Below are 17,794 nucleotides of genomic sequence, written 5' to 3'. Positions count from 1 at the left end.
TCCTTCATTTTTAAGACTAATAAGAAACCACCTCTAAATTAATTTAAAAAATCCAAATTTTTATTAATCCATAAAGAATCACTTACATTGGGCAACCTCTCAAGACAGTCTTTGGCACATCCCTTAGTAGCTTGGTTGTCTGTTTGCCTAGCAGAGCATCCCACGCTATCCCAAGAACTTTCAGTGATTCTATTGTGATATCTAAGTGTGTGGGATAGCAGGTTTAGAAAGAACAAAGGTGGTGGAGATTTATCTTAAGTATCTGTTCACATACATCTGGATGATGTGATTGTGACACAGTTACTCATTTGACACTCTGGACAGGAAAAAATTTTGAGCAAAGCTACTTAGTTGACTAATTCAAGTGCCTTCTGTTTTTAAAATACTGCTATTTTCTGCCTATTTATCATGTTGCTTTGGCTCTGCATAGATCTTTGACCTCCTGAATTTCATCCCCTACTCTTAGCTCATTCTTGTCTTCATTCTCTGTAAAAATACTCGACACAACTCTCTAGATACATACTGAATGTCAGCATCAGGCAAGGCATTCTATTTATCGTGACAAAAACATCTACTACAATATCACAGTTTTTGGTTGCACAAACATTCTGATGTTGTGGGCATCTGTGGAAGTTGTGGGTCTCATGACTGCACCCAGTTGGCTCTTTTTGTACTATTTCTCCAAATTCCTGAATCAATTTACAGTACTCACAGCCATCATGGGACAAAGATTATGTCATCTCCAGACTAGTTTTGCCCTGGGCATCTGACAAGGGTGGCAGAGAATGGCTCACCTGTTGGGTGGATATGAGAAAGTGAGTGGAAGCTGCCACTATGACAGGAGACCATTCTATATGGAAAAAAACACATGTGCAAAGTCAGGAAAGCCTAAACCATATCTTCCAATCTCTTTAGCAACTTTCATGGACAGTGACTAGAGAGCACTCAGCTGTTAATGGCAGATCTGGAGCCAGAACCCAGTCTCCTAACTTTTGATTTCCTACTCCTGAGACCATCCTCTTTGGAAGGCAGTATCTTCTAAATAAAAATGAATCCAACAAATGATCATGTGTTCAGATTTTCATCTTCAAAGTTTATTTACTCTTTCTGTTGTATAACATATTTGATAATAGAAATTTTATGTCAAAATTTTAACCTTTTTATTATTGTATGTGTGTGCGCGTGCGCGTGCATGTGTGTGTGTGTGTGTGTGTGTGTGTGTGTGTGTGTGTGTGTGTGTGTGTGTGTGTGTGTAAGTTCAGTGGTAACTCTGTGAAGTTGGTTCTCTCCTTCCACTGAGTGAGTTCTGGGTTATGAACTCAGATCATGAAATTTGCATGATAAATGCTTTTATCATCCAAACAATGTCTCTAATGTGACAATTTAATGTTTAACTGCTCTACCAAGTCTTGAGTAAGAATGGCTGTATTGCATGTTGCTTCTGACAACTTTAGGGATAAATGAATTCATGTTTGAGAAGGCCATGTACTAGTTTATTTATAATACTGTGATTTCTCATAAAGGACAAAGGTTATTCTTCACCTATCCCCCTGGCAAAGAGGTCAAGACAAGGCTGGAGAAACCCACAGAAACAGCTGACCTGAACAAGGGGTTGCTCATGGCCCCCAGACTGATAGCTGGGAAACCAGTATAGGAATGTTCCAGACCCCCTGAATGTGGATGTCAGTTTGGAGGTCTGGGCAATCCATGTGACCTCTGGGAGTGGATCAGTAAATACTAATACACTAATTTGTGTATCCCTAATACACAAATGGACTTTGGGAGTCCACTCCACATAGAGGGATACTCTCTCAACCTACGTACACGGGGAGGGTCTAGGCCCTGCTCCAAATGATATGACAGACTTTGTAGATCCCCCATGGAAGGCCTCACCCTCCCTGGGGAGCAGAAAGGGTTGGGATAGAGGTTGGTGGGGAGGAGGGGAGAGAGAGGGAACCTGAGATTGACATGTAAAAGAAGCTTGTTTCTAATTAAAAAATATTAAGAATTAAATCTTTGAACTGACCATTTAATACTATCTAAAATCATACCTTTAGCTATTCCAGCAGAGTAAGGCAGCTAATTTACTAGTGAGAATAGAATATTGATATTCCACCCTGAATACTAATATAAATTGGTTGTTACACTTAAGGAAGCATGTTTATAATGGTCCTAAACATGGTAACAATATTCACCTCCCTTCAATCTCAACAACAGCTTTTACAATCCTATGGGTGCAAGTTACATCTCACCACTTGTGTGATTTTCTGTTCTCAAATATGAATTCATTTATCCCTTGAGTTGCCAGAAGCAACACATAGTACAGTCATTCTTACTCAGTGTTTGCTGGAGCAATTAAAATTTTTAAATTGTCACACAAAAGAGATGCCTCAATAGATAAAGTCATTTACTGTGCAAACATAAATCTCTTATCTAGGAAAAATGTCAAGTGCCAGAGCTGTCATTTTTAATTTTCTAATAGCCATATTACTATTTAAATACATAGTCAACACAAAATTTCTTTTTATTATTTTTATATTCATACTACAACTCAGTGTGCACACTAAATTTTCCATGACTAGAGTCAAATGAAATCCTATTAAAATACTGGCACTGTATTTAGGAGGAAATATTTTTGAAGTGCTTTAATTTTAAGGTAGAAATAAAATTAATAGAATTCAAATATAATTTTAAAATTATTTCTTCAATTTCACTAACAACATATAGCTAGTAGCTATGACACTGGATACTGTAGATCTAGAAGGTGAAATTATCAAAAACAAAATTCAGGAAGTATTAATCTTTGCTACCAGCAAGAAGTAGTACCATTATAATATTTAAGAAGAGATCAGTAAACAAGGATATAAAAGGTTATAGGCTGTAGGGAGACACCATAACCACGCCTCTTAAGGGCTGGCTACAGGTGTGCTTAACCACGCCTGTCAGGGCGTGGTCAAGGGGTGTTTAGGATGACTCATGGGAGATTCTTAAGGTGCTGTAGACATGTGGGAGCCCCTTCTCTCTGGCCACGCTAGCTTGCGACCCATGGGCACGCTCTGGCTTGCCGTTGGCTGGTATTTATCTGAATAAAGGTATCTTGAATCTACAAGCCTTCTCCATCTCAAACAATAGGCTGCATGTGGTGATGCATGCCTGTAATCCTAGCACACAGGGAGTTGAGATAGGAGGCTCACTAATTGGAAGGCAGCCAAGGCTACATAATAAGACAATGTCAAAGAAAATTAAGAAAAAGAAGAGAGAAAGTGGTAGGAAAAGGAGGAAGAAAAGGAAGAGGAAGATGAGGAGAAGAGGGAAGATCATGAGAAGTAAAACATATTTAGTTAGGTTAAATTAACTCTGTTGAGTTCTGTCTGAGGATATTTAAACCTTAGTTTTTCTTACCTGTGAGGTAATATTACTTTCACTTCTGGAAGCCTAAGATTAAATGAAATCATTTAGATATCAGGCTTGTTATAGTATCTATTGCATTCCAAAATTTGAAAAATTTAACTGTTACCACTAGTTGATGGGGGAAGTCCTTCTGTGTATATGTCTCTCTTATTGGTTAATGAATAAAACACCATTGGCCAAGAGGGAAGCAAGATAGGCAGTACTAGGAGAGAAGAATGATTCTGGGAAATGTAGTACAGAGACGGTCACCATGTGATCCCTGGAAGAGGGGACGCATGCCACCAGTGTAAGATGGTATCTCAGAGTTGTTTTGAGTTGCATTACTCTGATGGCCAAGGATTTTGAGCACGTTCTTAAGTGTCTTTCAGCCATTTCAGATTCCTCTGTTGAGAATTCTCTATTTAGTTCTGCACCCCAATTTTTAATTTCATTGTTTGGTGTTTTGGTGGCTAGCTTCTTGGGTTCCTTGTATATTTTGGAAATCAGCCCTCTGTCAGATGTGGATTTGGTGAAGATCTTTTCCCATTCTGTGGGCTGTCATTTTGTCTTACTGCACAGTCAATCTCTTTTTAAAGGAAAAAAGGGAAATGGGTATGGAAATGAATACATTGGTGTTTATTTTCATTTATTGATACAAATTTAAGGTTAATTTTGTTATATGTAAATTTCTCCTCTTGTTTGGTATTGTGTTTATACTGATCTTTTAAAATGTAATTCATAATTAAATACAGATTATATATAGTCAGGTATAATAGTCAAAACTTACAGTTAGGTTAATTAGGTTTTCTAGATATACAGAAATGTATTTGAGATGGATAGATATTCTTCAAACCTTTCAAAGACCTACAGAATATATGGCATTTTAAATGGTTTAGGGTTTTTCATGACAGTAAGACACAACTGCTCCTGATACACCAATTATATCAGAAAGGAGGATGGGCATTGAAGAAACTCAATATGGAGTTTGCCTTCAACATGGCAAGATTAGCCATTTGGGTAAGAAACTACTCTTGTCTGGACTGTTTGATAAACTGAACATGCAGGACCCACAGGGAAGGAACTGCTGAACTTATAAAACAAGGAATCCTCCTGAAGGATTCCTCTTCATGGAGAATTCTGCCAGACACATTGTGGCCTATAGGGTAAAGATGGATGCCCCAACATTACTGAGGAATTTTGGGTGACTGGCCAGGCAGTGAGATGTCTCTGTTGATTCTAGAGTTTATATATTATCTTTCTGTGGTCTTTAATGGAGTTGAAGACAGATAGTTATGGTTACAGTTTTCTTTAGTTATTATAAAATATAAGCTACATATAAGACCTTAGACTCACAAAGATAGGATAGATGATAGGATATTTTCTTTAAACTTGCTAAATGTTAATGGACTAAATATTGCAATTATAGTTCTTGCTTAGCAACTGTTTTATTATATATTTTACTATGTTAATGTTAAAACCCTTCTTTTTATTTAGACAGCAAAGAGGAGATGATGGGAGAAGTCCTTTTGTGTATATGCCTCTCTCATTGGTTAATGAATAAAACACTGTTGGCCAATAGGGAAGCAAGATAGGCAGTACTAGGAGAAGAGGAGGATTCTGAGAAATTTAGTACAGAGCCGGTAGCCATGTGCTCCCAGGAAAGAAAGGACACATGCTGCTGGCGTCCTCAATAAGATAAGTCTTTATAAAATATATAGATTAATGGTTATGGTTGATACTTAGCAAATAAGCAATCCTGGTCATTGGCCAGCAGCATTGTACATAATGTAAGACTCTGTGTTATTTGGGGGTTCTAACATGGCATCAGAACTCAGGCAGCTGGCAGAAAGAGTTATAGTTACAATTAGTTATAGTACAATTAGCTATAGAAGTTGTGGGATATGTGTGCATTTAGGTAAATGAAATCTCTAAGAGGGTTGTCACAATTGCTTCTGGGATATAGGGATTGTGGTGTTTTATAAATTGTGTTGCATTGTAAAATTGAATACTGAAGGAGCCGTAGTTATATAGGTCAATGGATTTTACAAAGCAAACGTACCTGTGTAATCAACAACAATATAGAAAATTCAGAGAATCCCAAAAGCCTTGTCATTGTCAAAAAAAGGAAAACTATCACTTTCCTGACATCCAAATGCCATAGTTTTGCAAACTTATAAAATGGACTTACAACCTATACTCAAAAGAGTCCAGCTTCTTCCATAAAATTTGTCCATACCACTGTGTGAGGAAGTACTTTTGTCTTTCATTAGTTTTCATTCAACTGTATTTCTAAAACCAATACATTCATCTTATAACAAATGGGCTTTTGGGTTGTTTCTAGATTGGGACTATGACAAAGATTGTTGCTATGCTACAGGTCTTTGTTGGTGTATGCTTAGTGAAATTTGAGTTTTTAAACTTGGGCTTGTTAAAAAAGTGAGAGTCACACCTTATGTAACTTCTGCTTAGGTACATTGGATAAACATAAAGAGCTGGAAGATCTCATGGCTAAGTTCTTGAATGTAGAAGCAGTAATGACCTTTGGGATGGGATTCGCAACCAACTCAATGAATATCCCTATACTTGTTGGAAAGGTAAGACTTTGTTGTCATGTGTCTTCTGCTGTGTTATTCCTAAGAATTAAACCTTCAGGCAAGTCCTCAGGAAGTGTTTCCAGAAAGCCCTTTTTTTCAACATCAAAATCTTTGGATAAATGCATCAGCATAGTATAGCAAATCATTGTGATGATCCTGGTTATTGAATTGCTGAATTAAATGTGGATCAAATGTCATCTTCAACAGTAGTGTAGAAAAGCTGTAGTTTTAAGGACTTTCATCTATATTTGTCATGTAGCAAGCACTTGCTAAGCACTACTTTAAACCAAAAGGTTTTCCTATGTCATTCATTCATTCATTCATTCATTCATTCATCTGGTTGACTAATTATTGAGATTCTACAAGTCCTGGCATATAGGCTATAAAAGGAGGTATAAGACCCCTGCTTTAAAAATTTAAGTAAATAAATTTTAGTGGAGAAACAATATACTGAATAAAATTGAATGGGTATTACAGGGAAAAGAGCTGTCAGCTCTTCTTGAGATAGCTTGCAATGCCTGTACTGAAAATATGAGAACAGAACATTGATACATTAGCACATTATTTCTTGAAACAATAAAGAAAGGACTGCATGGGTAAAGCATATGGTGTGGAGGAACTGGAACACAGGATCATGAACCAAGAAGAGACCAACAATGAAAGCACATGTCAAATCACTAAGAACTTTATATTGTAAAACATGCCAGAATGTTTAAGGATGCCCCTGAGAAAGAAATGAGAAGTTGGCTACCTCATTTTAAATAAGCAAGTGTGATAATAAGAATCATGCTTTAAAAAAATTTAATGACAACTAAGTGTGATATATGATCTTAAATTGAGTTCAGTGAAAGTTCATTGAAAAAGATGGTTATAACATCATTAAAAGTTTTAGAACAGTTGGGGAAATGTTAATTTTAGTGATATATTAGTTGCTGACATATAATATATGTATCATTTAACATAAAAATATGGAATTTTGTGGCAGCAACAACTGCTTTATTTATAGTAAATAAATAGCTAAAGAGCATAGATGCAAGATATCATGAGGTTTATAATAATTCTGAAATGTTTCCAGGGAAAACTTGCAAATACACACATATTCTTCAGCATGGAGATAAGACAATTTTGCTAACTTTAGCCTCTAAAACCTAAAACATGCTGTATGTGAAATTACCAAAATACAAGGAGGAAACTCAATTCCATGTGACCCCAGAAAACAAAAGAGAGCCATAATTTCTCTTCAGTTTGGGTACCCTTGGACAGCTCTATAATATATGCATTTTAAATTTTAAAGAAAAATAAATTTACATAATGGATGAGCAGTCGTGTTTTTCAACCACTTCACACTGACTTTCCATGTAAACTCTTCTAAATTCAAAGGTTTTAACTGTAAAACACAGATGTTTCTGTTTCCATGGGCTATTAACCCAGGCAGAATGAGAACACAAGGCAAGATTTTGGAATGCCTTACTGTAAAAATCCCCAAGCTTCCAGGAGAACTAGTAAGAACCTTCCAAATAATCTGGCACAGAATCAGGCACCAAACTTGTCTACAGCCCTCTGCAAAACATTAGACTTTCAGTCAAAGTTCAATCATTTAGACTCTGACTGATGCTTAAACATGATATTTCTGTTGAAAACTATTTGTAAATGTTCCAGTAAAGATGCCATGTCTTACAAACAGCTTCTATCTCCATGAGACAGCTGAAAGATTAGATTTCCTTCATATAAATACCAGCTGAAATTCAACCTTTTCAAATTAAATAGAGTTCAGACTTAAGACAGGTTTTGGTGTCTTCTAACTCCCATATGTTGTCTTTCTTTTCATTATCTTGTGGTTTGTCTTTGTTTTCTGCCTAGGGATGCCTCATTTTAAGTGATGAGTTTAACCACACATCTATCATCCTGGGGGCTCGACTCTCAGGTGCAACAATAAGACCCTTCAAACACAACAGTGAGTATATGTGCTTTTATCCAAAATTCAATTGTTTGCTCCCAAAGGTCAAGATTATTCATGAGATTTTTGTCCTTGCTTTTCAAATTGGCAACTTAGCCTAATGAAAGACAATTATGTTTATATTCACTGCTGGCTTGTTAACCTCTGGTGACCTGAAACAAATGGCTGAAGTATATTAAATGTCCAGATTGCTAAGTGTTACCAAAACACATTAATGTCACTGCTAGTGGTCTTGTGATGTGGCCTCTGAAGATGTGATTGATACCTTAGGACACAATTTAATTATCAGATGTGTCATAATTCTCCCCTTCTTGTAACCTTGTCTTGGAAAAGTTCAAAAAGATTTTAAATTTTAAGCTATGTGTAAGTAAAAAGTTAGCTTTCTTCTTGGTATTATGTCTGTTTTCCCTATCCCTACATACAAACACTCATATCTTTATCCCCAAGATACTCTTAACTATATGGATATATATCCCTTCAGAAGCTGTAGAGATGGCTCTGTGGTTTAGAACACTTGTTTCTCTTGTAGAGAACCCAGATTCAATTCCCAGGACACACATGGTAGCTTACAACCATCTGTAACTCCAGTGATGGGTAATCAGATATCCTCTCTGACTTCTACAGGCAGCAGGCACACATGGTACACATACATGCAGACAAAATATTCATAGGCATACAACAAAATAAACGATAGATCTCAAAAGATTTTTAATGTCCTTCCAGGCTCTGTGTTATGTGATTGAATAGAAAAGATGATGCAGAGGGCTGTTCCTTCACACTTTATGGGTCAGATCAAACACCATTGAAAGTCTCAGGAAAACAACTTAAAAGAAATAGGTCATGGCTGGTGACACCTATGTCCTCTGGTCCAGATGTGCCCCCGATTTGTGCCACTTTCTGTAAATCCTTTCATCTTTCTTGCATTCAATGTCTTCATTTGTAAAGCTAAGGAAGGCATTGACCTTTTAAAACTGCTTCTGGCACATCAGCATCAGAGGCTCTGCTTCATTTTGTGTTCATGCTCATGCAACCACACACACACACACACACGCACACGCACACGCACACGCACACGCGCACACGCACACGCACACGCACACGCACACGCACACTCACATGCACACACCCACACACACTAGCACACTTCTTTTTTATTTCTTAACACCTTTCTTTCCATTCCCCTCAATTTTCCTTGTTTCCATTCCTTCAAAGAATTCACAAAAGGTAAAGAAAAAGAAGACTAATACTAAGCAGGAAAGATTGTCCTGGTTCTCTTCTGCCTTCCTTGGAGTAATCTCAAACCAAAGAACATTTGCCTCAAGAGGGAGGAGAGAAAATGCACAAAAATGTTCTCAAGTGAACCCGCTGAGTCCCTTTCCTAACTAGTGGAATGTTCAGTGAAAACGTGTTCTCACTGAAGGAGGGCATGGGGTAGGAGTGGGTGTTGTGTTTATCTAAGTTGTTCTATTGTCAATAAAGACTCAGGAGTCAAATATTGGGGTAAAAGCTGATAGATCAAAGAGGCAATGGAGGAGGAGCAACCAGCTGACCTTCTCTTCACACTTCCCAGATAGCAGAGATTATGAAATCTCTAAGTCTCTCCCTACTCTTTCCTGTGTGTCTCCTCTATTCATATTCCTGGATTCTCTGGCTAATTCCAGTCAGCTAGTCACTGACTCCACTCCCGACTCAAGGTTAACTTTATTAATCCCACAACAAGTAGGGATTAACATGCATTGGAGAACTACTTTCAGCATCTGTGCACAGATTGCTATGATGGAGTGAGGACCAGGGACAGGTACTCCAGAAGAATAAGACTGAAGACATGTGGCTCAACTCTAACATATATTAAAAATATTTTGCCCTCATTTCTTTTGTTTGCAGCAAATATTCAAGTTTTCATTTTGCTGTTTAATAAGATCAATCCCTTCAGTTATGTTGATTTGACATCTATTATCACATCCAGTTTCAAATTGCATTGGTAATACTAAGAATTCGTGTTTGAAGTACACATCTTTTGGGGATTTAAGAAGCATGTTTGTGCCGGGTATAATGATTCCTTCCAGGAAACCTAGTACTCAGGAGGCTCAGTTAAGAATATTGTGAGTTCAGCCAGGCTTGTATTCATAATGAAGCTCTGCTGATACAAGGATGAAGAAAAAGGAAGAAAGAAAGAAAGAAAGAAAGAAAGAAAGAAAGAAAGAAAGAAAGAAAGAAAGAGGAAGGAAGGAAGGAAGGAAGGAAGGAAGGAAGGAAGGAAGGAAGGAGGAAGGGGAGGGGAGGGGAGGGGAGGGAGGGGAGGGGAGGGGAGGGGAGGGGAGGGAAGGGAAGGGAAGGGGAGGGAAGGGAGAGAAACAGTAATGTTTTTATTAAGTGACCAGGCAAATTCCTTTGGTGTTAGCACAAATGTGATATATGTCTTTGAATCTTTAGTGTGGCAGATGACTGGTGGTATTCATTTTATACCTAAAAATGGATAAACCATGTATATGGATAACACAATAATCTAACTTCTAAAAAAGACAGAGGTGGGTTGTAATTTATTTGGAACAAGTGAGGTGGGTTATTGTCAAGATTGATTTCTTATTTCTTCATTCCATTCTACTAAACAGTAGCTTGTGACCTAACTGTAAAATATAAGCATCTAGGGAACATCTATGGCAGATTAATCACTTTTCCCACCTCCAGACCAACTTAAATACAAATCTTTATATTGAAACGAATGCGTTGTATGTCTATAATGTACTATGAGAGATAGAAGACCTAAGTCTTATTATAGATTTTTGTATTAGTTATTTTATTACAATTGCATATCTGTATATAATGGGCTCTGGTTACTCTCACCCCCATCCCTTCTTACCTCCCTCTCATTCCTGTCACCTCCTTCCTCCTCACAAATCCCTTTACAACATTTGTGTCTTTTGTTTTGTTTTGTCACCCAGGTAGTGTGAGAAATATCTAAGCAAAGCAATATAAATACTGAAATAGATTGGTCTGACCACAGACTGTGTCTTACTATCCAGCTGCTAAGTGATTTTTCAGGACCCACAATATTTTAATCTAAAATAAGCAACACAAACCACACCACACAAGCAACCATTTAGTATTTTCCTTCAGATTCTACTCACAGGATAACAATGTCAGAGAAGCCACACTCAGGACAGAGAATAGTCACTACATCAGGAAGAAATCACACAATGCTTGGACAGTTGAAAAACACCAACACCATTAGTGATGTGTACATGAAAATTTTATCTTCAGTGAGATATTTGAGGATTCTCCATCATTTACATAGGGTGCAGAGCAGAAAACCCCAAATTAGAGATGCTTGATAAAAGTCAAGGAATTGTCTTGGCAATATTATAAAACACAAAACAGGGGAGGGAGAGGGACCTGGGATTAACATGTAAAATAATTTTCTTTCTAATAAAAAAAAAGGGAAAAAAGAAAAAAAACTATTTGAACATAGAAAAAATACAAAACAATCCAAGAAAATAGTTTACTATAAAGGATACTGAAGATTGTAGCAAATACACAATCTTAGATTCTGAGTGACATGAGATGATGCTATTCCTGGGCCAAACTGTAAAATCAAAAGATAGACAAATAAACTTATTAGTACAAAGTAAGAGTAATATACCAAGGTGGGAAATTTTACTATCACCTGTGAGCTTACATTTGTAAAGGATTATATAGAAAACAAAAAGGAATGTGTAACAAAGAGCATGTGTGGTTCATAAAGCTTAAGACACTACATCTTGTTCCTTATAGGATAAGTCAACTGACCCTGCTAAGGTCATAAAAAGGTATACCTCTATTCTTAGGGAGGATGTAGTGAAGTACAAGGTATGATATATGTAGCTTAGTCTCAAGTCAGAAGAAAGAATTATACTAGATAATAAATGGATATATTAGATAGATAAATAGATGATAGATAGATTAAAGATGACAGGTAGATAGACTGATAATAGATATGATAGATAGATAGATAGATAGATAGATAGATAGATAGATAGATAGACAGATATGATAGATGGTATGTAGGTAGGTATATAGATGGATATATGGATTGATAAAGCAAGTGAGACAGTGTGTTGAAATATTAATCTGGGCCAGGTAAATGAGAGATTTTAGGAATGTCCCTATTCTTACAATTCTCCAAAATTTAAATATGTTCAAATGCATTTCTGTTTTAATGCCTTAGCTCTGCTGAGATTATAACTAGTATTAAATTTTAATTATATATTTTTACAAATCTTTTTGAATATTCAACCCATTCAATAACTTACTCTTCATTTTGCCTTCTTACTCCCATAATAATATATGACACTATTTATACTTATAATGAATATCAGCTATAGTTATTTTGTACCAGAAACAAGCACTTATTATTAAGAATTTACTGTATGTCAGATGTCTAGCTATTTGACATTGTCTCTCTATTTATTTGTTCATTTAGTTAGTCCTGCATAAAATATCATAAGATAGAAACTAATTAATAGATGAACAGATTAAAGTTCAAAGGTATTTAAGAATCTCTCCCAAAATAATCTAGAGAAGATCAACTCAAAAAATTATTTGTAAAAATGCCATAAGGACACCGGTTACTTTGTATGCTAACTTAACTTTTTAAAAAATTATTCTACAAAGAAACATTGGACTCTGGAACTCTCTGGGAAAAAAATGCTGCCCTTCCCAATTCATTAGGACTCTTCAGTTTGGGTACCCACCTTCGAGTCCACAGACATCCATTATGAACAAGCTGCTATTGCTTAGTTTTCTGTAGAAGGCAAAATAATTTCCCTGAAACATGCCACAGTCCTGGTCTCCAGAACCTGCGAATTCCTCCTTACCCAGAAAGAAAGTTAAAGTTACAGAGAGAATTGTGTGGGCCAGTCAATTAACTCTGAAATAAAGCCTCTCCTGGGATCCAGTGTAATAATATGGTCCTTATTTGCAGACAATTAAGCAAAACGAGGGTTGTCAGAGAAATACCATATGATAAAGACTTAAATTGCCACTTTTAGTTTTGAAGATGGAAAAGGATCACATTCTAAGGAAGGCAGGGCCTAGAAACAAGAAAATATGAGACAGTGCAGTTGGCTCTAACACTGTCAGAAACATGGCCCATCCTGCCAAAGCTGTGAGTTAGCCCAGGCAGACCCATTGCAGCTTCTGATGTCCAGATTTGTAGAACCTTCAGTTTGTCTTGTTTCTGTCAGTAATTTGGGCTGTTTTCTTGCAGCAGCAGTAAGAAACAAATGCAAGGCTTTACTCCTACTCATACAGCTTTATGCAGTAGTCACATCATGAAAGCAACACCTTAGGGAGCAGACCTATATCCAGGGTCCTCTACTTTCTTGAGAGGTGAAAGAAGTGAGAAGGTATCTGGAGGGGGAAAGAAATGGATGGGGCAACAATATATATGATACTCGTTTCTGCTGGCCCTACTTGCAGCTTTGTGATAACTCAGGATAATACTAAATGTGTCTGCATCTAATACCATGATGGTTTACTCCTTAAACTATCCATAGATTAGAGTGACATAACACAGGGTTATTTAAGGTTCTGTAGAAGATGCCAAATTTGCATCTATGACAGATGCAACCACGTTAGATAAAAAAAAAAAAAAAAAAAGCTCATAACCTGAAGGACAGGTTCTTAAGGATGACGCCCATACCAGAACATTCCAAACACTGAGGTTATGAGATTTCATGAAATCCCAAAATTTGTTTTCTCCTATTGATTCTTTTCTATCCCAAGCTCTCTTTATACCTCTTCCACTTTCATTACTTACTTTTCCTATTGCTCTGACAAAATACCTGGCCAAAGCAACTTAGGAATGGGAAGGATACTTTGACTCAGAGTTTTAGGGTGCAGCATGGCATGGGAGTCATGGCAGTAGGAGCATGATGCAGGTAGTCATACTGAACCGATATTTAAGAAGCATAAAGAAATGAGTGCCATCACTCAGGTTGCTTTCTTCATTCATTCCCTCAGGGACCCCATTACATAAAATGGTGTCATCTATATTCAGGATTGTTCATCATCCATATTTAAGAGGGCACCACCCTTCTTAAATTAAAACCCTCTGGAAATGCCCTTCAAAGACATGCCCAGAGATTTGTCTCCAAGATGATTCTAAGTCCTGTAAGTGCCAGTCAAGATGAACCATCACAACATTCCTCAAATAGCTGAGAAAGCAGATTCTCTTCTGATGTAGCAACAGTGTGTTCTTTGTAATAGGGTACCTACAAACAAATCAGTGTTCTTGGCTCTTGAGTTCTGCATAGGGGAAAAAATAGATGCAAGGTACAGAAAAGCTACATAACCAATAGCAAAATAAATTTTCAATCCTGTATCAATGAGTCCAGCTACTAACTAAAACCTAGTCCTTTGTTTTCCTCCTTATTTTCAACAATTACACGAGGAACTGAGAACACTAAGCAGAAAGAAAGCTCTAAAAGGAAAGAAACTCAGAACCTTCAAAGGATTCTTCCTAGAGACAGAAAAAGACTAAGAAGCTAATTTTTTACAATGCTCAGTTCAAACCTTGGACCATAAGTTTTATAACCACAGTCTAGTAGTAGTTCCTGGATAGGAAAAATAAGTCACATCTAAAATTAAGAAGCACTGGTTCTAGACTGACTACACTGTTTAAATAATTAGTACACTCAATTCTGCAGCAACCATAACACAAAGTTCTGTATCATCCACACATTACTGAAAACTGACACCGGAATAATATACCTGAAGTCACCCAAATGTCAAATAGCTGGAGTTGAACTTCAAGTCTGTTGTTTTGTCTTGGTTCTTTTCTCCCAACAGTAGACCCTGAGAGAAGGATTTAAGGAAATTTCTCATTGACTGGGCATTGGTGGCACAGGCCTTTAATTCCAGCACTCGAGAGGCAGAGGTAGGCGGATCTCTGTGAGTTCCAGGCCAGCCTGGTCTCCAGAGGAACAGAGAGGAGAAAGCAGCCCAGGACAGGGAAACCATTAATCAGCCTACCACAGTGTCCAAGACCTCACTCCTAATGGAAAACCATGGCTATCAGAATTACCTGAGGGATGAGGGACCCAGGGAAGCCTATATAAACACCAATTCCCTTTTGTGGTTAATTTAAAGCAACTACTTTTCCAGATCAAATATAGTTCTGCAGACAAAAAGGGGAGCTTTGGCGGCAGGTGGTGGGGGGTGGCAAAAATGGCCTGTGTTTGTGAGGAGGGAGGAGCTGAAGGGATATAGCTAGGACATTTACATGTGTAGAGCATCCAATATGACTCATAACCAAGCATCTACTGCTGAAGCGAAGCGTGTGTAGGACTCAGAAAGCTGTGGTACCTCTTGAAAAAGCCATCTGACACCATGGCTATTGCAGCCCAGTCAGTCTCCCCTCAGACTATGCAGATTAGACTTGATGTTATGTATTGTCTCAGGGTTTCTGTTACTGTGAAGAGACATCATAACCATGGCAACTCTTACAAAGGAAAACATTTAGTTGGGGTGGCTCACTTACAGTTCAGTAGTTCCGTCCATTATCATCACAGAGGGACGTGGTAGCATGCAGGGAGATGTGGTGCTGGAGAAATAGCTGAAAGTCCTACATCTTGCGGGCAACAAGAAGTAGACTGTCTCACTGGACATGGTTTGAGCATATCTGAGACCTCAAAGTCTGGCTCCACGGTGACATGTCTCCAACAAGGCCACACCTCTTAGTAGTGCCACTCCCTTCGGGAGCCATTTTCTTTCAAACCACCACATGTACTAATACTTTCTCCTTGCATTTTCTACTGTAGGAAGTGAACTAGCCTATTCCAAAGTTGGTTCACTACATACCATAAGAAAGATTCTCCAACCATCCAGCTTAAGTTGAGGAGCCAGCTCCAACCAGGGACTAGTGTGTCAGTGTATTTGTTCTCTGTTGATTCTAAATCATTTTAATTAGCATATATTAAAATATACAATAATGTGTTTTATTGTGACTTTTTCATGTTGTTATTTTGTCTCCCCCCACCCCCCCGAAGAGCTGAGGAGCGAAGCCAGGGCCTTGTCCTTGCTAGGCAAGTGCTCTACCACTGAGCTAAATCCGCAACCCCTTATCTTGTATATGATTCATTTCCATCATATTTCAGTCTAATGAGTCCTCTTTCTACTTTCACATCATTGTAAATCAATAAATTTCATTAGAATTGCCTGCAGAAGCATGGGTGGAGTTACATATAAGAGCATAAACAACTAACCAGTGGCTACACCACTGAAGAAAATGTCTTTTCCTCCCCCTGCAGCCATTAACCTCCCATAAATACACAGGGAATAGCGAGGCCTCCTTAGTTCCTTTTTAAAAACCCTCTCTGAGGATTCTAGAGCATTTTGAAGAAATGTGGTAACTAGGGGTTTCACAAACTTCATTAGAATCCTCTCTCTACAGAAGGCACCATTCAATCATTTGTGGTTTTCAGATTTACTTTTCAATCTTAAAACACTCATTTTTATTTTTAATATTTCTACTAATTCTTTGTCAATAATTTTTATCCTATTAACCCCCTCCTCTACTCCTCCAATATCAACCCCTATTCCATTCCCACCCAACTTTGTATTCTCATTTTTTTAAACCCATCACATTTGTGCTGTCAATCTACCTTTAGGTATGTGGACATTTGTTGGAGCACAGTCAATCTTCCAGAAGTCATGCCACTAAAGAGAACTAACTCTTCCGTTCCGAGCAGCTATCAAATTTCAGCAGCCCCTTAGCTAAGGATGGGATTCTTCTGTGTCAACATCTCCTCTCCATTCTGAGATTTTATCTCTCTTCATTTTTCACAAATCTTGTGCATGCTGTCACAACTGCTTAGAACTCATATATGCAACTAACTTGTCATGTCTAGAAGATACTATTTCCTTGCAGTTATCCACCAAGCTTGGCTCTTACAATCTTTCTGCCCTCTCTTCTACAATGATCCCTGAGCCTTGGATGGAAGGGATATGATATAGATGTTCAGTTTAGGGCTGAGCATTCCAAAGTCTCCCATTTGCTGCACCTTGGCCAGTCATGGGTTTCTGTGTTGAGTATCATCTACTACAGAAAGAAGCTTCTTTGATGAAATTTGGGAGACGCACTAATCCATGGGAACACAATAAGCCACTAGGAGTTGGTTTAATACTATGTCCGCTTAGCAGAGTAATGGTAGTTTTTTCCTTAGAACCTAGGGCCTCTCTAGCCACAGGTTTTTGGCTTCAAAAACCAGAAATAGGCTCCATCTTATGGAACAGGCCTTAAATACAACCATAAAATAGAAAGTTACTCCCAGGACATTCACGTCACTACTGTACAGGGGACACCTCAGGCTGACAGTTACTGGAGCTTTTGGAGTTCACAGCTGTATAAGACTGATAATGACTTTTCTCCTCCAGCAACATACATAGTACATTTTAGCACTATGAAAATAGGAAGGAAGCTCCCAGGCTAGAACCAGCTTGCTCTCTCCAGGTTCTACAACTTGAATATGTAGTGTCTTCAGCAATAAATTCTTACCATCAAGTTCTAAAAGATAATCAAAACAAATGAGAATAGCCTGTAGTATTTGGGGTTCTATGGGACCTCGTTGCCAACAACCCCAATAGAGATCATCCATTCATGAGACTGGGGTTTCTGTTTGTTAGTCAGTGATATCTAGCTAAGGCATTACTGCCCCATTACAATTAATTTCACTTAAGCTCTTTCTACATATGCTTGTATTTTGAGAAGTGTTGACATAGCAGATTCTCATAAGTTTGTCAGACTGCCATTAGTGTTAACTATCCCTCCCTGTATTCCCTCTTCTACCCTGCCCTATCACTCCCATTTAATTCT

At 37.8% G+C, this 17,794-nt stretch overlaps 1 protein-coding gene across 1 annotated transcript in view; it reads left to right on the top strand.

Annotated features, from left to right (window-relative positions):
- Window positions 1-17,794, top strand: part of Sptlc3 (serine palmitoyltransferase long chain base subunit 3) — a 104,694-nt gene that overhangs the window by 39,149 nt on the left and 47,751 nt on the right. The window contains exons 5-6 of the mRNA XM_027420977.2: window positions 5,860-5,984; window positions 7,845-7,938. Coding sequence (XP_027276778.1) covers window positions 5,860-5,984; window positions 7,845-7,938 — 219 coding nt within the window. The remainder of the gene's footprint in view (window positions 1-5,859; window positions 5,985-7,844; window positions 7,939-17,794) is intronic.

This window comes from Cricetulus griseus, chromosome 6, assembly GCF_003668045.3.
Source record: "Cricetulus griseus strain 17A/GY chromosome 6, alternate assembly CriGri-PICRH-1.0, whole genome shotgun sequence".
Classification (NCBI taxonomy): Eukaryota; Metazoa; Chordata; class Mammalia; order Rodentia; family Cricetidae; genus Cricetulus; species Cricetulus griseus.
This window is presented reverse-complemented; position numbering and strand designations above follow the sequence as displayed.